This window comes from Neolamprologus brichardi, chromosome 1 (assembly GCF_056152115.1).
Source record: "Neolamprologus brichardi isolate AB-2024 chromosome 1, ASM5615211v1, whole genome shotgun sequence".
Classification (NCBI taxonomy): domain Eukaryota; kingdom Metazoa; phylum Chordata; class Actinopteri; order Cichliformes; family Cichlidae; genus Neolamprologus; species Neolamprologus brichardi.
Window position 1 is genome coordinate 17,242,491 of NC_142104.1, and position 20,444 is coordinate 17,262,934.

Genomic DNA, 20,444 nt, shown 5'->3' on the forward strand with positions numbered 1-20,444 from the left:
TGGTAAAAATGTAATGAATTTCCACAACACCAATCACATACAAATCGAAGTCACAATATTTTTTTTTCTTGTTTTGTGCTTGTACTCCCTCTGTTACCTTCAGCCTGCCCAGACAGTTGCCTAACGCAGTGCCACCTGGTCCTGTACCAGAGGAGTATCTCCGGGGTTTTCGGCCTTATGCTACAGCCGAGGATGCCCTCCGGATGCCCTCTTTGCCCTTGGGCCTAGACCCTGCCACTGCAGCTGCCTACTACTCCCACAGCTACCTGCCCCACCCTTCAACCTTCACTTCATACAGGTAGGCCTCTGCATTTGTTGACTTGGCATCCATTTCCTCCGAGAGTGAACTGTGCAAAACCAGCACATACAACTGAAGCAGATATTTGTTCTGCTCAGCAGTAAATGCAGTAGTGTATAAATGACCTTGATTTCAAGCTCTCAGAGTTAAAATTATGTTTTTTTTGTTAGTTTTTTTTTTTATGTGTGTATTTATTTAGCTAGAAGTAAGATTTTTATGAAGCGTGAAGAAGTTAAAGGGAGATGCAAAAAAGACAGGGCAGCACAAATTAAAATGAAGTTCCAGATAAAAGACTAGCACAACAGAAGGAAGGAAGTCTGCAAACAGAAGCGAGATAAGATTGTCTGTTAAAAAGTACATTCTACTACTGAGCACTGGGGGCACTGGGAGTCTTTGCAAAAGATCAGATCAGTCTTAAATGAAAGCTATATGAGTGCAGGTTGTATTTTCTGACAGGCTAAGAACCCTCTTAGAAAATATCTGGCTCAGCTGTATCAGAAAATGCTTAACAGGCTGATTAAAAATAGATATACATGACTGCTCCAAAGGCTGTAGTAATATTATTTGCATACTTTAGAAGTGTTCTAATGAAAGTTAAAAAAAATAAAAATAAAATAAAAACAGCATTCTTATGTTTCTGTTTTGAAGCTGTGTAAGGCCAACCAGTTAAGAGCACAACCCATTTTCCATGTCTTTACCTAGGCTTTACCTGTCTAGGCTATGAGAGGAGGAGAGCAACAGCTTGGTTTTAAATTTTTTACTTCATGTCTAGAGCATCTGTGGGTTTGTGAGAAATTATTAAAGAATCCTGTTTATATCTGGAAAAGGGTCTTGTTCTGAAATTTTTATTGATTGATTTTTTTTCGGCATCCTTTACAAAAGCAACAGCACGATTATTGACAAAACAAAAACAGTCAGAAATATAGTGTGGAATATTTGTTAAATTAATTGAATTTTTCATGGACACTGTGTATGATCATGTGCACTCTGTGTGTATGTTGAAAAGAGCCAGGCTTGCTTTGGGCTGTGTGCTCCTGGTCTGTCAACCAAGCAAGATCACAGGACTGCAGCACCCATCACACACTGTGCTGTAATGGATTTAATGAGGGCTTGAGCAGCGGATGCCACACACATACACAAACACACAGCATCAACATACATCGCACTGTCTTCCTGGATGCTGTGTTGTGATTGAGGTTATCTGACAGATACTGTTACTTCCTTGGAAGATGGAAAAGCCTGTGATGTTCCTTCTTTGGAAGATGGAGGCACACAGGTTAATGAAAGTGAACACTGCACTATCACACAGGGAGACTGACTGACTCCCTCTTTTCCTCTCTCTCTCTCTCTCTCTCTCTCTCTCTCTCTCTCTCTCTCTCTCTCTCTCTCACTTTTTATCTCTCAGGATGGATGACCCGTTCTGCCTCTCTGCTTTGAGGTCACCTTTCTACCCACTGCCAACAGGGGGAGCTTTACCTCCTATCCACCCCTCTGCTGTTCACATGCATCTACCAGGCATCCGCTACCCTGGAGATTTCACGCACCCCTCATTGTCGGCATTGCAGTCTGACAGGTAAAGCCTGCTTAATTGATGAGTGCTGTATACAGTCAAATTTATTTATATGAGGTATATCAAAGTGGTGTGCTGTGGTCATGGGTTGTCTTCACTCACATCATCTTTCCTCTTTTGTTTCTCTCTCCATTCTGTTTTTTTAGGCTTCAGCTAGAGGATGAGCTGCGGCAACGAGAGAGGGAACGCGAACGAGAACGCGAGCGTGAAAAAGAGAGGGAACGAGAGGCTGAGAGAGAGAAGGAACGGGAGAGAGAACGAGAAAGGGAGAGGGAACGGGAAGAGGCGGAGAGGGAGAGGCAACGAGAAAGGGAAAGGGAGAGGGAGCGCGAGAGAGAACGGGAGAAGGAGAGAGAAAGAGAGAAGGAACTCGAGAGGCAGAAGGAGAGGGCACTGAGGGAAAAAGAGCTGCAGGCATCCAAGGCCATGGAGAACCACTATCTGGCTGAGCTCCATGCCATGAGAGGACAGGAGGACCGAACCAAGCCTGAAAGACTAACCCCTAATCGGGCTGGTATGTGTCCGTGCATCCCACCTAGCCTCTATTAGCTACAGTCTTTTTACCTTTAAAGTGTATATCTCTCTGATATTTCTGACTCTTCAAAGCTGTTTTATAGACCAAATGAATACACAAAATTAATTTTTGAAGTAATTGTTTCATGAACGTAATTATCTGTTATAACATAAATGTTAAATTCTTTTATACCAATCTTTCTCTACAGACAAAACCAAAGAGCCCGCTCTTCCAGCTCCCAAACCAGTCCCACCAGGAATCCATCCGTCTATAGTCCAATCACATCATGGTCTAATCTCAGGCCACAGCATCTACATGGGGCCTGGCACTGCAGGAACAGGGCTTGCAGCCTCAATGATTGCTCAGAGGAAAGACGAGGAGGAGAGGTGGATGGCACGGCAACGCAAGCTGCGTCAGGAGAAAGAAGATCGTCAGTGCCAGGTGTCTGAATTCCGCCAGCAGGTTCTGGAGCAGCACCTGGACTTGGGTCGGCCAGGTGACACTCCAGATCACAGGACGGAGTCGCACAGGTGAGACTACACGCTTAACTTGTTTCAGTCCAGCCAATTTGTTCAAAAATGTCATACAACATAGCATGTAGTTGCAGTATTTATTTTCTCCTGTTATCTGATAGAGAGAGGGGGGGGGGGATTGACACCAAAATTTATGCATGCTTTCAATGTGCTCACTATTTCTGGGGGGTTTTGGCTGGCTCTGCTAGTCTGATAGGGACAGTTGTGCCTGTGGTTTTGAAGTCTTGGAGGCTGGCAGGCTTTAGAAGTTGGTTTTCAGGCAGGACTGTAAAAGAGTAAGAAGCTTCACATCTACTTTATATCTGTCCAAGCTCCCTTCCAGGCCTGACATGTAGAAAAATAATAGGCACTGTTTAGGCATTGTTGTAGGTTATGAAGAGGAATCTTGATGACTGCTGTTTCATGAGTTGAAATGGGTAGGGGGTTCAAATAGCCAGCAAGTGGAACTGCTAAGATACACAAGGGCTAATACTTTTTAATCCTCTCACTCTTGCATAGCATAAGCCCCAGACCTTGTTTGTTACTGTGCCTCTGTGTGTTTTATTGTGTTTGATTCAGAAGTGAGGTTGTGGTTCATGCTGGTAGGACCGGAAAGATACACACGTCTGCTATCGGTAACTTACCTACAGTATAATCGCAGAATCACAGCTGACAGGCTGCAGATTGCAGATAAGACACATTTACTCAGTGAAACACACACAAACACACAGAAAAGAAAACACAAACAGGAGGCATAGATAATTTGACTGGTCATGCAGTGCCTGCTCCTGCCAGGTTTGATTTGGAATGAAGTTTGAGACAGTGTCCATCAGTCTGCCATTACCATTTCCTTTCCCCCCCACTGTATCATTCTTTCCTTTACAACCTTGCTCTCCCTTTAAGGCTGTTTTCTTCTACTCTCATCATTTAACATGAGCCCTATTCTAATAATTCATTGTTCTTCTTAAGCTCTCTCTGTCAGTTCTTCTCTTCTCCAGAAGCCTGTTAGGAGAACATTGCTCCGGCCTCTTCCTCAGTATACTGCTCTCTTCCTGTGTGTGCATGCCTCACTACAAGGGCCTACCAGATCAAAAACAGCTCTCTATATCTGGAGGACAGTGTGTGTGCCTTGGCCACATTCTCACTCTGCTCTGGGCTACTCTGTCTGGGCTTGATAACACTGCTTTGCACAGACACGCAGATCCACAGACATACTGACATGGATGAAAGGAAGTAGGCAGGGCATATGGGCAAATGTTGTGCGTCCCTGCATAGCATGCATGATTCAGAAACACTATTTCTCAATTTTAGAAGAGATATGGGTGTTACCCTGCATGTATAACAGATTAATAATTGCTGTTCCGTTGTATCTCTGCAGACCAATACCTAATCATCATGAACCAGGAAACAGGGAACTCAACCCTCTCTTAGGTGCCCCTCCACCTCTCATCTCCCCCAAACCTCCACAGCCACCGCGTGAACATCACCCTCCGCCTCCTACCACCCTGTGGAACCCTGCATCTCTTATAGACACAGCCTCAGAGTCGAGACGTAACCATGAGCCCTCAGGGATGGGACACTATGAGCTCAGTCGGCTGCCCCCAGGACCCTCCAGATATGAAGACGGAGCCCGAAGAAGAGACGGTGGTGCAATGGAGAAATATCCTCCTTTGAGAGGTCCCCCAGGTCTGCCTGAGCCCAGCACATACCTTGCTGATTTAGAGAAATCCGCCCATTCATTTTTGAGCCAGCAGAGGGCTTCCATGTCTCTCTCCAGCCAGTATGAACTGGAGGGAAGCCTGAAAACCAATGCTGGAATAAAGAGCCTCCAGGGTCACCCAGGGTATAGTAGACATGGACAAGCAGTGGTTTCTGGGCCAACAATGGGACTGGGACAGGTAGCCTCATTGGGCATGGTCCCAGACGCGAAGCTGATCTATGACGAGTTTCTTCAGCAGCATCGGAGGCCTGTCAGCAAGCTGGACCTGGAGGAGAAGAGGAGAAAGGAGGCAAGGGAGAAAGGTACTTACCCACATACTATGATGAGATGTATAGCTTGCTTGGAAAATCAAAGATCAGTTCTTTTTTTATAGATATAGAACTGACATCCTTATTAGAGAATTTAAAGAGTTGAGTGTCAGGGGTGACCTCTGCGTTTGCTGCAGGGTACTATTATGAGCTGGATGACTCATACGATGAGAGTGATGAAGAAGAGGTGAGAGCCCACCTCAGGAGAGTAGCAGAGCAGCCTCCACTGAAACTGGATGACTCTACAGAGGTAAAAAGATTTTCCAACACATGTGCTTTCTGTACCTTTGCATGATTGAAGAACACACAAGCGCTCATGATGAAACATCACAGTAAGATGATTGTTTTTCTCATCTCTGTACAGAAACTGGACTTTCTGGGAGTGTTTGGCCTGACCACAATGGGCCGACGAGATGAGCTGGTGCAGCAGAAAAGAAGGAAGAGAAGGAGGATGCTCAGAGAGCACAGTCCCTCCCCACCTGCCTCACAATCAAAACGCACTCCTCCACCTCAGCTCAGCACACGTTTTACCCCTGAGGAGATGGACCGAGCGCCAGAGTTGGAGGATAAGAAGCGATTCCTCACCATGTTTAGACTGTCCCATGTGACTGTACAGCAGAGAAAAGGTAAGGCAATTTTTAGTGAGAAAGAGATTAGAGCATTCTACACTTTTGATTCGCTTACTCATTTTTGCTTTAACCCTCCAGGTGTGTGTGTGTGTGTGTGTGTGTGTGTGTGTGTGTGTGTGTGTGTGTGTGTGTGTGTATATATATATATATATATATATATATATATATATATATATATATATATATATATATATATATATATATATATATGAGGGTTATGGGTTGAGGGTTGAGTCTGTTCTGCAGTTATTTTAAATGTGCATCTTTTAGTTTTGCTTTTTTTGTGGTTGGTGGAAGAGCTAACCTTGCCTATCAGTGCATGAGTGGCTTCCTCATTGCAAAAGGAAAGATCTCCTGTATAAAAGAGGCCATGCTTGTTGCCTGCAATGAGAAAATTTCATAAATTGGAGATACAGACTACTTTTCCCTGACACTGACAAATGTTTGAACATTATATCAAGGAATAACAGGGCACACATCTGTATGCTTTGGCAATCTAGCTAGTAACTCGTACAGCACAGAACCGCCCCAGTGCCTTTAACGCACCATACCAAACACCTCCATCAATTATTCATATCTTTTCTCTTTGACATCTCATTTCAGCAGTGTGAAGAAGAAGACTGATTGCATGCTCATTTAGCTAATAGAGAGTACTAGTCATTTTCAGTTCATCCTGATCTCATTAATGCTTTACTTCCATTACCTTCTCTCAAGGTAGCTTGCTGACTTAAGCCTCAAAGGAAATAAGGGGTTGAAATGATCTTGTCAGTGCCATATACCTATATTAAATGCATCGTATTGAACATATTTTTAACATAACATATATATTATATTTAACAATGCATTCCAGAAATTGACTTATGTCAGGGTTCTCTTTACACGGCCAAAATGTGCCTAAATTTCAAAAATAGACACCCATGCACTGACTGAATTGGGAGGGGCGGCAGTAGGCTTACAATGATCTTAGTCTAATACTCTTCATTTATTCTTCATTTACTGTTTCCTAATCACAGATGCCATGCCTCCCACACTGTCAGGCCACCTCCTTTTACGCACACACACATCACACTTGGCAAAATGAGTGCTACTGAGTGAAATTGGAAATAAGACTAGGACTGATGCAAAATGTGTTTTTTTTTCCTGTTTTAGATAATGAAAGGGTAGTGGAGCTGCTACAGGCAATTAAAGAAAAGACTGTGACCTTGGATACCATCAGACATGCTCCACATCCACTGTGTAAAAGTCCTCCAACTCAGATCTCTAGTAAGTTATGTGCTAATGAACATAAACACACACAACTTGTCATCCCTGAAGTAATGTTAAAGTGGTGCTAATCTGTGTAATGCAAATGAAGAGGGGTTATAATTGGGGCCGTAAATGTAAAGTAACAACAGTTTCTCATTGCATTGTAATATTGTGGATCTTGACCTCATCAGCACTAACATATGTTTAAATGATTGCAGATCCTGCATTCTCCCAGCCTCCCTCTGAACCAGAGGAGCACCACAGTGTCAGACCACGCAGCCCCTCCTCGCATTGCCCAACATCCCCCAGTGGGCATCCAAAACCCCTTGGGGACACATTAAGACCAAAGGCACCCCCTTCTCCAGCTGTCTACCCAGACAAGGCCCGGGGGCCCAGTGAGGGACTGATCTCAAAGAGGAGCTCCAGCCTGCTTAACAGCTTGAGGCCCCCACTCCCCCTGCAGGCTAAAGAAGGTCATCACAGCATCAATGGACGCACACAACCACGGGACTTCGCCCCAGAGGAATTTGCCCAGCAGTTCCACGAATCTGTGCTACAGTCCACTCTGCAGAAACATAAAGGTAAACAGCTCAAAATAAGGTCTAATAGGCATCTTTGGAAAGGTGAATAAATGGAGAGCAGGCCAACATAATTTTTGGAGAGACTATCAAATATGAAGAAATGATGGAAAATATCCCTATGTGTAAAATATGAAATTGATGAAATGTGACATCTCTTTCTTCTCCTCAACATTTGTCCATTAGGTGGAGCCGCAGGGGTGTCAGAGTCATCCCACCTCCAGGAGTCCTCTGTTCACTACAACATTCCCGAGCTTCAGGGCCCTCCTGGCCGACCACCACAGCCACATTCACAGTCCCACTCAACTCCACAGTCATTTCCACATCCACTTTTGCACTCTCACCCTCAGCCCAACGGGCAGCACCTCTCGATGCCTCAGCACAGGGAGGCATCGGGGATGAGGGAGGACCTGTCTGGTCCAGAGGACTCTGAAGAGGAAGACGAGGAGGAGGAAGAAGAGGCTTCAGTTTTCAAGTGGCAGGGGATTGAATCTATATTTGAAGCTTATCAGGAATATGTGGAAGGTAAGTAGCTGAGGTGCCTGTGCCTGTGTATTACATGGACTGATATTAGATCACTTTACATACATAAACAGCTTTAACAGTCCCTCTGTTATTATCATTGTATAATTTTATGAGGGATTAGGGGTTTTCTTTATTCTTTGGAATATATACTGAGATTACTGATTGTGCACAAATACATATAATTTTGCATGCGTCATTGATTTATCCCCTAAATCAGAATTACTTGGCTTAGATCCAACTATACATTTTTTCCATCATTGAGCGTGATCTACAAATATGCAAATTGGCCCCGCCTTCACCTTTTAGCTCTTTGCCTGCAGCGAGGCCCTACTTTCCTATTCACTTCTGTGAACCCCACTCAACTACGCATTCTCCTGCTAGATGTAAAGAGACACAGTGCTAATATTCAGTGAAGAAAAAGAAAAACACAGTGCTTAAACTTGTAAATCTGAATGTGTGGAACACAGAGCACTTTGCTCCAGCAGGTCATGAAAAAAAGTCACAAAAAGCTTAAAAACACCCACAACACATTGGGTAATCAATCGCATATATCGAAAACAAAACACTGAAAGTAAGGTAACTAACTGTAGTCAACAACTGTAGTTTCTATAAATAAATTATGTCATATAAATACATTTCTGGATGAAAAACTACAGTAGAAATAAAGAATATTAAAGCCAACCACACATTTCTGGTTTATTGCCACTGCATATGCTTGGGAAAAGTAAATAAAACAGGTGATAATAATGAAATAATGATTTATGAAGTTTGAAAGAGTTGTCACATTATTTCTGTAATGTTCTGTGTTTCCGTGTCACTTCCTTATGAGTATAATGTATATCCTATTTTAAGTTGTTGTAGCATTCTGTCACCACTAGAGGGTAGTAGTCATTGTTCATTTTACACAATTCAATTTGTATTTAGTATTTGTACAAGAAAATTAGCGAAAAATGGTTGAGTTGATCTCTAATTACTCCCAGTCTCACATTCACAGCCTGCCACTAGTGTATTTTAAGACCTTTAACAATGAAGGCAGGAGCCTGAAGGCATTTGCAGCAGGTTATCCTGCATCTATTTAGATGGTCCAAATTCTGCTAATCCTGTTTTTCTTCATTTTCTCTTATTCCATTTTCTGATCCAGAGCAAACTTTGGAGCGACAAGTACTGCAGAGCCAGTGTCGAAGACTAGAAGCTCAGAACTACAACCTTAGTCTAACTGCTGAGCAGCTGTCTCATACCATGGGGGTAAGACAAGCATACGGAGCCACTTAAGCTGAGGCCAGGAAGTCAAAATATTTACTACATAACTGCAAGTGACTTAGCAGCGGCGCTCTGCTAAGAATTTATGAGCATGTATAATAGGAGTGGGTGCACAACTTTACTTATTTTCGTAGATCAGTGGTTTCATAAATAGCAGAGCAAAGTAAAGTAAAAACGTATACTTTACACTATTGGCCTCTTCTGATTAATCACTGGAATCCAGACAGCTTTTCTTTATTACACTCATATTATTGCTTTTCTGTTTTTCACTTATCTTTGTAAATATTGTTATATATAGCACAGGTTTGCCTTCTCATGAAGATCACTGTGAATTAAAAAAAAAAAAATATATATATATATATATATATTCTTATATATTTTTTAATGTCCTTGGTTACCTAGGAGCTGATGTCCCAAAGACAGAAGCTGGCAGTGGAAAGAGAGAAGCTACAAGCAGAAATGGAACACTTCAGGAAGTGTTTGACGCTGCCACAGACACACTGGCCAAGAGCCGGCCATTATAAAGGTTACCCTCCGAGGTGACCATGACGCTGATTTTGATAGCCCTTGGGCCCCAGCCTCCTCCCCTTTCAGACTGACACCCAGAGTTTATTTTTAATGGCCTGGTCCTCATAGCTCCATGGAGGATAATACGGCTGGCTAGATACGATGAATGAATGAATGGAGTGAATGGATGGATAGATAGATAGGTGAATGCAGAGGAGACCGGACCATTCAGTGAAGTACAGGCAGTCTTTGGATTATGGGTCAACAGGGACTGCACCACAAGCCACTAATGTGTGCCAATGTAGCCAACTCCAAGATCAGTGAGTGTATGGGGCAGAAAAACCTGAAGATCAAGATGACACCTGCTTTTCATTCTTCAGTCCCTGCTGCGCTATTGTTCAGTCCCTGCATCCCTCACCGCCACAGCTACACAGACAATCCTGCCAATGAGGGAGCAGCTACCCCCAGAGGGGGGTGTCGTTACAAGACTTGAAAGCTCCAAATCTCCAAATGAAGACCTTTGGTCATTTGGGACTGATTTCTTTTCTTTTTTTTTCCTTTTATTTTGTGGCCACATGAGCTTTTGAACTGGAAATGCACTTAATAAAAGCTGAAGAACTACCTGGTGGTACTGTGTTACAACAAAGAACTGTTCAAATTAGGGAAGAACTTAGAAAATGCACATTTTTGGAAAGAATTAAGTAAATGTTTTATTTCGAAATAGAAAATTTCAAAATAAGAATTTTAAAAGGTGCTTAAGCCTTGTATTGTATATAATATGAAGACTTAAAAAGAATTTTGTATGTTTTTATTACTTTAATCATTGTTCTTTTAAAAGAAAAAGCCTGCCATTTTATATGTTTATGCTTTTTGGGTTGAAAAAAAAGAAAGCCTTGCTTTTAGTGTTTGTACTGCTGCTGGCTAGAACAGCTTGTTTTGAGACATTTAGCAGAGTGAGAGGAAGCAGGATGCACTCCTCTTATTCTGTCCTGGCACTGCGCAGCTGAGACCCCAGCCACAGCCACCTTATCTGGCCTCTGAGCTCAGCAAAGCTTACTTAGAGGTCCTGAGATGTGGCTCATGCCCTCCACTCCCCCTTCATTCACAGCAGTGTGTCTCTGTTTTAATGCCCATTTCATCAGCTCCTCCCTGTCAGCTTTACTGTTGCTGGCATGACCAGTTAGTTAAATACTCATGCAGAAACCAGATCCACAGCCACTTTTTTTTTTTTAAACTTGATTTTCTTGATTTTTGTAAGACATTTTCTTACACAGCCAGCAGATAAATCTTGCTTTATACTGTTTTTGGACCTTCACTTTACTTTGTATGACGCATAGCATTGAACTCAAACACACGATATGACGGTTTGCGGTATGCCTTACAAGATCAAGCCCCTGTCAGCAGCCATGAGACGAAATGGTGCCAAAATAATGATAAAACTATAGCATAGTAAATTATTAGTTGCAGTTGGGTAGCCAAACATACAAACCAGAATGGCCATCTTATACTGCTGAATATGTTTGACATAACATCTACTCTTTGCATTTCTCTATTTTTAGGACGCTCTCCACCCCCACAAAGTTGCCAAGATGTCCTAGAAACCAGGCAGGACGCTTAACTGAGCAGCTCCTGGTACATTTAAAATCAGAAAGGTTTGCTTTACCTTGGATATCTGTTTACAACCTCCATCTGCCCCCCATCTTCCTAATGAGATTTGGCTCGTATTACAGTGACTTTCTACCCTGTAATTCATCTTGTCTCCACCTTATGGTTCTATGTGCACTTGGAGACCTCAGACACAGTGAAATGAGGTGTCTAGGTCATCGTTTGACATGTTAAGGTGTGGTGGTGGGATGTTTGATGTGAGTGGGTTAAGGATTTCAGTATTTGCAAATAAAAACTTTAAAAATGTACCAATATTTAATTTATTTTTTAAAAAAAGTACTGAAGCACAACTTACCCCCTTACATACACTTTATTACAAGTGCCTCAAGAATTTGGGAGCATGTGAATGAGTTTCCGTCTACAGGACAGACATTACGTGACATAACATCAGTGATCAGGGACTTTGCATATTACATCCAAGTGTCTACTGTATGTCATACCTTTCAAATATGTACAAGTCACAAACAGATACCAAGTTTCTTTCATCCAAATGAGTCACAAGACAATTTTTGTTTTTATATAAATGAGACGTAAGCCAGTTTAGAGGAATACAGAGTGTAGTCAGATTTTTTTTTTTTTTTTTTTTTTTTACAAAGAAGAAAGCCAACAGCGTAACCTATCTGTAAGTGAAGGAGCATGCATGCTGAGGTAAGCTGCCATTGAGCTGGGGAGGAAGGTGCAGTGTGGTAAGCCTCTCTTGCTCAGCCTCCCCGTGTCTCCAACCCACGCACGCTCATGCAATAGCCCCATTACTCAGTGGAGGATGTCTAGATGCTGTGAAATCCTGTTTTTAAAATGTACTTGTTTGAATTCATTGTAATGTAATATATTCTTTGTTGAATGTAGTAATTAGGTATTTATGAATATATGGCTGTGATTTCAGACAAAAAAGAAAATAAAATATTTCAAAAATGTTAAATATCAACCTTTGTCTCTTTGTGGGTTCTGGTTTAACAGCTGGACATTTTGCACTGGAGATTAGGAACCATCTTTAGAATAAAATGCAACAAGAGTTGAGTGGAATTCCTTTTAATGTGGGGTTTTTCCCCCACCTAAATACATTTTAGGAAGGAATTGTTTAGTTTACCAATGTTTCACAGAATCCACATTCATTCTAGTAAACCAGAAAACATCTTTTTTAATCACTAACACAACAACAAGATCAAAAATCAGAATAAGACTGATTAAAAATTGTGAGGAAAAAAGTATACATGTATATACTCTGTTTACATGCACATACATACATTTTCAAACCTAATGACAACATTCACAAATGATACACTCACTGCAAACAGCAGATACACACAAATCAGACCAGAGAGCAACATGATAATTTAAATAGCTGAGTAAATCTCTTCACTTTTCCAGAAAACTGTCTTTAATGTTAGGTTTAACCCCAGTCTTGCTAAATCCAACCTTTTTTAGCAAGCCTTGTGTGTCTTCAAGCTTTTTTACCAGTAGTCCGTGAGCTGCCCCTCACTGCAAGTTGGACCGTAGCTTGTACATACAGTTGAGAGTATCAAGAAGAAACGCTCGTATGGTGTTGATCTCCATCAGAGTAAGGTTGTCCAGCTGTGGACAGAAAGAGGAATTAGGTATATTCAAAGATTTAAAATAACACTGTTACTCTGTGACACAGTAGGTAACTCAATGATAAACAGGTGAAAGTTCATTGTGACTGTCACTGTTAATATGCGGTATGGTATTGTCAGCAATTGCAACATAACCAATGAATCTTTTATTACGTTTTTTTTTTAATGTTGACAGTTACATGTCACTGATTTGCTGTAATACCATAGACTGTATAGAAAAGATGGGCACTTTCTCAACTGACATCACCCATTGATTTGTGAAGTCCCTATGTGAATGTTTTCACCGTTGCCGTCTTAATAATGGCGAAACCGGACATGAAAAGCTACTACAGACTACAAGTCTGCCTGCAGACAGCGTCTGTCTTCAGATGGGGGCAGTCCTTTCTGTTGAATCAAAATAGCCATCATGCTGTTCCTAGAAGGCTTAAAACTTGTGTTGGAGACCATAAACACATCAGTAAAGTGTTTCATGAGGTCATAGGGAGCCAAAAGGTTTTTCTTCTATACTGTCAGCCCTCAACCACATGAATCACCCCCTGCAGGTCATCAGAAAGAATGCAAGTGTAAGACATTTCCACATTAGCTTTACTTTTAAGACAGTGTGATACACAAACTTGCACTTTGAAACACCTAAAGTGGGAGTGTAGCTGTTAAGAAAACACATTATGGAACACTTAAATCAGATTCTACATTACCTATAGATCATAGGTGTCAAACTCTGGCCCGCGGGCCAAATTTGGCCGGCAGCCTAATTACATTTGGCCCGCGAAGCCATACCAAATTACTATTAGAGCTGACCTACTGGTATTATACAGCTAATATATATATATTGTTTAGTATTAAGCTTTGCTTGTTCCATATTCAGTTTTTTAAGCAAAACTTGTTTGAGTCCATAAGAAAAGATTAATTCTCATATCTGGAGGAAGATTTTTTTTTCAATAAATATTAATGTTAGCCTGCGACTTTGTTCCAGATTTGAATTTTGGCCCACTGTGTATTTGAGTTTGACACCCCTGCTATAGATAAAATTTACTGAATGCTTATATACATCCAATTAAATTGGGGGAACTTAAGGTGATGCCACTTTTTCTAAAGGATCTCAATATGGGTCCACAAGTTGAAGGGATAATAAATAAATGTCACACTGTCCTTTTATGTGGAACTGGTAATTCTGTTATTATGCTGTTAAATTTTTACTTACTTTGCATCTGTTTTCAACTCAATTAAATGTTAAAAACTCAATGGTTAAGTGACAGCAGAGAATACTAAACACTCTACATGTGATTAGTTTTACCTTGGCATAAGCTTCCTGCTGACTGATGAAACTGTCAGCAGACAAGCGGAGCTTGGCAATGCGAGTATCCCAGATGTCTTTGACCAGTGTACGGATCTCATCTGCTTTAGGAATGTTGTCAGACGCGCTGCAGAAACACAGAAACCTCTCTTTTAAGGGGAGGGGGCACATACACCAAGCACACAACAGTACTGAGGGCTGTATTTCTGTGGATTACTTAACCCTTTAAAGCCGGTCGGAGTGGGCACGCTCCGTTTTGCATAACTATTTTTAAATCCCGGTAGAACCGGAACCACGTAAGCTAGCGCAATAATTATTTTTGCATATGAAACCAGATGAGTTGTACTTATGTCCTAGGTCACGGTTTCCTTCCACATAAAGCTTTGCAAAAATTGCATAAAAAGCGCTTGCAGGAACAAAAACATAATATTCCAGAAACGGGCTTTGCCAATCCGATCAGCGCGAACTATTGCATGTCCGCCATTACCTCCCCGAAGTGATGGAAGTGACGTCATTTCCGCGGAAAATGTAGTTTTTTTACTTGTAGGCCTTATAAGCCTTTACTGGTGTTTTTAAAAGTCATGTTTGACTTTATGCTTTTCTGAATAGTTTCTAGGATGCTTAGAACTCAAATTGCACTGCTTTAAATAGTTTATTTTTATGTATATGCTGTTTTCTCTGCAAATTTGCATCATAGGTTTGTTTTTCGTTTTTTCTGCAGTATATAAAAATTGGTGTATCTCAAAAATAAAACTATGAAGACACTCAAAATAAATTTCCTGTTGTTGTAAACTATTTTTTGCAACTTTTTTGTATTTAAAGTTTTGAGGGATAAGCCTCTTAAATTTTTCTAAGTAGAAATATATGTAAAAAAAAAAAACCAAAAACGATTTTCAAATTTTTTGTAGTTTATTGCACTTTTTTGCAATTTATGTAGTTACTATGGACTTAATGCATACATATTATTAAAATTTGGGCAATAATGGTTGTATTGATGTATAGCAACTTAAAATGCTCCCAAAAATGGCACTACAACATGTAAAAATATAAAGTAAGCTCTGGCAGACTTGGTTCTATGGTAGGTCTTAAAGGGTTAATTGTATATGACTCACTGGTTTAGTAGCAGCTTGGTAAGCTCCATGTAGTAAGGACTGGGAACAGGTGTAAACATATCCTCTTTTCTCTCAAGGTCTCGCATCTCCTCCAGTTTCTCTGCACAGTGAAGGAAAATGTCAACAGCAGCAAACTGCAGCGACACACAAAAATGCTGAAAGATTTTCAAGATTCCTCTCTTTTCTGCTGACTTTTGTAGGAGAAGTAAAACAGAAATTCCAAATAAAACCACCAATGAATTTATTCTTTTCAGCATTTCTTACAGCATACAGACCAACAACAACATACACATATTTTACACATTTTGCATTTGTAATGAACACAAAATCTGAATAATTTGCCTCTTACAACTAAGGGAACAATCTTACTGCATTTCTTGTGCCCATTTTATTTTACTTATCTAATACAAATTTGGAAAAATAGTCGTAGGAGGTAAATACTTTAGCACTACTTACATGTCAAAGTTATGGCAAGGCAGGTCTAGGCTTAACATGGTAGGCCAGTAATGATTACATATATCATAATGTGAAGGAAAAAATACTCAAAATACTGAAAGAAACTCATCTGAAACATTTTTAAGTAATCCTGTCAGTTCATGCCTGGAAACAAACACCTGCAAAGACCGCATCAGGAAAAACTTTGAACTTTACCAACATCCATCCACTCAGGAGGAATAATTCTACACTTCTGTCTCTGTTTTAGGTTTAGAGCCAGCCACACGGGAACATCAATAGGTAGTCCAGGGTTGAAGGGACCCAGATCTCCCTGAGAACACAAATACATATATTTTATCGTGCAGCACAATGCATTCTCCACTTCAGTGAAGTTGGAAAGATACACATTTGCACTTTCATGATTAATAAAAAACATTGCTAGAAGATAAACAATGTCTCTTTCCAACAGCAGCAACTACAAGTTACAGTCTGATTTACATCAAACGAGCCATCCTGAGAGCTTGATGAATAACACAGGCTTTCTTGTGCAGACAGCTATGTAAAAAATACCGAAAAATATTCAATGACTTTAGTAAGTAAAGAAAGTAAGTAAAATTGTATTTATATAGCACCTTTCAAGATAAACAAAGTGCTTCACGGAAGTTAAAACATAAAAACAAAAATCAACCAAAAGCAAGTTTAAAAAGATGAGTTTTTAGCTGTTTTTTTTCTTCAAAGACCACTGAGTCCGCAGATCTCAAGCTCAAAGGGAGCTTGAGACAGTACAGTGTACTGTCATTAAATTCACATCATGCTGCGGGGGATCTTGTTAGCTGTTATTTATTTTTAAAATTTAAAAAGAAAAAAAAGTGGGGTTTGGAAAATGGAAAACACCATAAGAGTGTATGAGATTTTAGAGAACTATTGAACAATAATTTTCTAAAATCTCATACACTCTCATGGTGGCTCCAAAAATCGCGCATTCATGTGTTGACTGTCAAGTCTGCTTTGTTTATAAAATAGATTTGACCCAAAGTGTTTTGCAGACAGGCACAGTTACATTCCAAGTCTCCCAAAAAATAAAATAATCCAAAACAAACAAACAAACAAACAATCAAACAAAATACATAAACTTTTTTTTTTCCTGTTTCCTGTTCTCGTGCTGTCCTACCATGAAAGCACAGCATGAGTAGAGGTCTCTTTTTTCCCTCTTGTACCTTCCCGTTGTGTGTACATTTCAGTGGTTTTTTTTCTGTAACGCTACCGATCTCCGACTTGTAACCCCATGTAATGTCTGTGTTATGTGTGTAAGGTTGGGGGGGGGGGGGGTCTCATTTCACTGCGGGGTATCCTGCATGTGACAAATAAAGTTCTGATTGATTGATTGATTGATTGATTGAAAGCTGAAAAGTGTGTTTTATTGCAGTGCTGAGCTTGTATTTACTTGATCGATAATAAAAACTGCAGTATAATATAGCAATAATAGTTCGGGGTACTTTTTGAAAGGCCAAAGATACGGTACCGAATATTATTGGAGCTTCAATTTTTTTCGAAATATATTTAGACAGATTTTATTTTAGCTGGAGCGACTTATATTTATCTTAATGGATGGTAGTTCGTTAAAGTCTGGAGTTTGAGAGATGAGGCTTTTTTGTGCGTGTTTTAATCAGTCACTGAGTGAAGTGATCCACTCAAACAGAAACATCTTTACATACATACATAGCTCCTGCTTTAAACTGAGTGTATCGTGATATAATACAAGGTTTTAGCCCAAGGTTTAGCTAATATTGCTACAGTAACTGTCAACGTCTCAGTATCTGGTCAAAAACCAGCTACTTAAATACAGACACAGCTGACTTACCCCGATTAAAAAGACTTTATCTAGGCTGAAATTTGGTATTATCTTCACCATCTCTTTCTCCGCAAGGAACTCGACCTCCGAAGCATCCATATCTGTTTGGTTTTTGTGTGTGTTCAAAAACTTCCGTCCCACTCGAACTGCACTACAAACCGTTCCCGCGCTGAAGGCAGCATTAACCGACAATGAAGACAAGAAAAAGACAACTACGTCATCAACAGGAAGCGCAGTATCGCAAAAGTGAACATTATTGTGTGCCGTATTACGGCACGTCACATTTTTATTTTTCTGTATAATTTCTCGAATCTCGGTGTTAATTGCATTTTTAAAATTGTTAATTTACGTGTGAGGTGCGGGCCTGGCCGTGACGAAGCTGACCATACCTTAAATTTTAATTTAGCTTTGTCTGGCCCGGAAGAAGAAAGTGGGCCATGTGACAAAGACAACAGTTGCAACCAAACTCCACCAGATGGCAGCATTCACCAGGCAATAACAAGAAAGGTGGCAGTGAGCTTTTACATGTGAGAACAAAGTTAGATGTCTTTGTCAGTGACTGGGTCTGAACCTATTAGAACCGTGGGTGAGGAGGCTGAATCAGTGGACAGCTAACAACAGATACTTGGTGTTCAGTGACAGACTGTACTGAAGAACCTACAGCGATGCTCTGTACAAGAAGGGGATCAATTGATTACTTTCTGAGGAGGTCCAGATCCTTCAGTGTGTTCAGCAAGATGTTGAAGAACTTCTGCCGGTCTGTGCCAGCATCCAGGCCAGCGATCACGGCAGGATCATCAGTCTATCTGGAGGCATTTGGGTCAGTGAGAGACAGGAGGTCACTGAACATCATGGACAACCCATCACACCTGTTCCTTTCTACACTACAGAGCTCATTCTCCTTCAGACTTATTCAACCTTGTTGCCATAAAGAACCATTTTTGCATTACCACTCTGCAGAATTCTGTTTTACATAACCTCAGTCTTATTATGTTTTCTATTTCATTCATATTTCTTTTCTTTTTTTAATCACAGTTTTACATGCAATTTTTCACTGTCTCACATTTTATGGCCTTTGGTGTTTTCCTGTAGTAGTTTTTAAAAATGTTTCTCTTGTCTGTTATACTGTTTTTCTTTTTATTCCTTCTGCTGCTGAAGTAATTTCCCTTTCGGGATCAATAACTCCATCCAAAGGATTCTTCCTGGGTTGTACAAACGGTCTCACAACATTCACACCATACATCTCAAATAAATTTGCCAAGATAAAACGAACAAAGAAAAGTGACAGAAGACACCACAATCTATTATTTAAAACAGCAATGAAACTTCTTCATAAATCCAAACCATTTATTTTAATAACATCTGCTCTCAAATCCACTTCAAATATTTCCTGTCAGTGGACTGTGCTTGAGGCATTTCTGCAGAAATGCACCCATGCTGTAGTTAGACAGAATTAGTTTCAGTTCATTTATCGTGCACTGATAGAAGAAGTACTTATCTTTACTGAAACTAGAATACTACATTCACAATTTAAACCACTTTCACATCTCTAACATCTCTGTTTTAATTCCATTTTTTATTTTGTTTATTACTATTGTTTATTTATTTTTGCTGATATGGCAGCGTGTAAGTAGCATGTAAGGTGTAACTAGTCAATGTAGGGACCACTTTATTAGCTTTTTATACATTTAAAAATAATGTAAGTTGCTGTCAGATTTCTGTTGTCTCACTTAACGTGCTGGAGTAGAAAGTAGCATAAAATGATTATGGATATTAGGAAAATATACAGTGTCATTTGTTTAAAAACTTCCATGAGTTCTTCACAGATACGACCACACTGTCATTTAGTTTTCATTTTACAAGAATTACATTATGCAGAGTATGGGAGACTGAAGCTATAGTTTAGAATGGTCACAAAGCATGAAATAATCTGTAGACACGTGCGAATATGAACTTTGCACCACTAAATTATTGGAAAACCACAGCTACTACAACCATTCATGACCTCTAGAACTCTGAGGTTAGCCGACAGTGTTTATTGGCTGTACCTTGGTCCAGGTTAAAGACAAAAGGTGATTGTGGCTCCCAAGTTATGGAAATCGCTTCCACTGGATCTAAAGTCTGTGAACTGATTGCTATCTTTAAAAATAAACTTAAGACCCATATATGCAGGATTGCTTTTATTTTGTTTTTTAATATACCATTTTATTTGCATCTTATTCTGTGCTGTAAAGCACTCTGTGTATTTTGTTCTTGAACAAAACTATTTAAAAAAACTTAATTCAACAGGCTGCTGCTAAACCATACAAAACCCCCCAAAGCTGGGCAGTGATTATTCTAAAAGTGATTTTAGGCTTTTTTTAAATTGTCAAGGCAGAGATGCAGTCATGTGAAAAAGAAAGCTTTCACATGACTCTGCTTGTAGAATCACCTTAAGAGCAATAACTTGAAGTGCTTGCTTTGTGTATGAGTTTATCAGTTGCTCACAACGTGGAGGAACTTTGATCCCTTGTTTTTTGTAACGCCGTTTCAGTTCATTGAGGTTTGTGGATATTTGTTTATGCACAGTTCTCCTAAGGTCCAGCCACAGCATTTCAATGAGGTTGAGGTCTGGACTTTAACTGGACCACTGCAACTTGCATCTTGATTCTTTTCTTTTTCAGATGTTTTCTTGCAGATTTGCTGTTGTGCTGGATTATTGTCCTGTTCCTTGACCCAGTTTTGATCAAGCTCTCAGACAGATGGCCTCAGATACAGAGGGTTTCATGGTCAGTTCAGTAACTGCCAAGGTGCCCAGGTCCTAAATCATCACCCCTCTTCCATTACGC

General features: G+C 40.3%; 2 protein-coding genes across 6 annotated transcripts in view; one reads left to right on the plus strand and one right to left on the minus strand.

Moving 5' to 3' along the window:
- Positions 1-11,913, plus strand: part of gse1b (Gse1 coiled-coil protein b) — a 163,364-nt gene extending 151,451 nt beyond the window's left edge. For all 4 annotated transcript variants that reach the window (XM_035909840.2, XM_035909870.2, XM_006780010.3 and 1 more), the window contains 12 exons: positions 104-298; positions 1,704-1,871; positions 2,015-2,382; positions 2,591-2,912; positions 4,273-4,916; positions 5,060-5,172; positions 5,287-5,548; positions 6,701-6,814; positions 7,015-7,377; positions 7,561-7,899; positions 9,041-9,144; positions 9,562-11,913. In XM_035909840.2, the coding sequence (XP_035765733.2) occupies positions 104-298; positions 1,704-1,871; positions 2,015-2,382; positions 2,591-2,912; positions 4,273-4,916; positions 5,060-5,172; positions 5,287-5,548; positions 6,701-6,814; positions 7,015-7,377; positions 7,561-7,899; positions 9,041-9,144; positions 9,562-9,702 (3,133 nt within the window). In that variant the 3' untranslated portion in view covers positions 9,703-11,913. The remainder of the gene's footprint in view (positions 1-103; positions 299-1,703; positions 1,872-2,014; positions 2,383-2,590; positions 2,913-4,272; positions 4,917-5,059; positions 5,173-5,286; positions 5,549-6,700; positions 6,815-7,014; positions 7,378-7,560; positions 7,900-9,040; positions 9,145-9,561) is intronic.
- gins2 (GINS complex subunit 2) lies at positions 11,603-17,807 on the minus strand. Of its 2 annotated transcripts, XR_015718527.1 has the most exons (6): positions 17,626-17,807; positions 15,981-16,095; positions 15,330-15,429; positions 14,218-14,344; positions 12,553-12,903; positions 11,604-12,357 (listed from the first exon to the last, which is right to left on the minus strand). XR_015718527.1 is itself a non-coding variant. In XM_087838000.1 (5 exons), the coding sequence occupies exons 1-5, from the start codon at positions 17,713-17,715 to the stop codon at positions 12,808-12,810; spliced, it is 528 nt and encodes a 175-aa protein (XP_087694126.1). In that variant the 5' UTR covers positions 17,716-17,807; the 3' UTR covers positions 11,603-12,807. The 2 variants fall into 2 exon arrangements, 1 of the variants encoding a protein (XP_087694126.1); XM_087838000.1 differs by having other exon boundaries at positions 11,603-12,903.
- Positions 17,808-20,444: the final 2,637 nt, after the last annotated feature.

Bases quoted from the DNA above. Each gene is read 5' to 3' on its own strand.
- gins2 (XM_087838000.1), bottom strand. From the start codon at position 17,715: ATGGATGCTTCGGAGGTCGAGTTCCTTGCGGAGAAAGAGATGGTGAAG. The intron at 14,345-15,329 runs GTGAGTCATATA...GTGTTTCTGCAG, and splicing joins ACCAAGCTGCTACTAAACCA to CGCGTCTGACAACATTCCTA. The intron at 12,904-14,217 runs GTAAAACTAATC...TTCTGTCCACAG, and splicing joins AGCAGGAAGCTTATGCCAAG to CTGGACAACCTTACTCTGAT.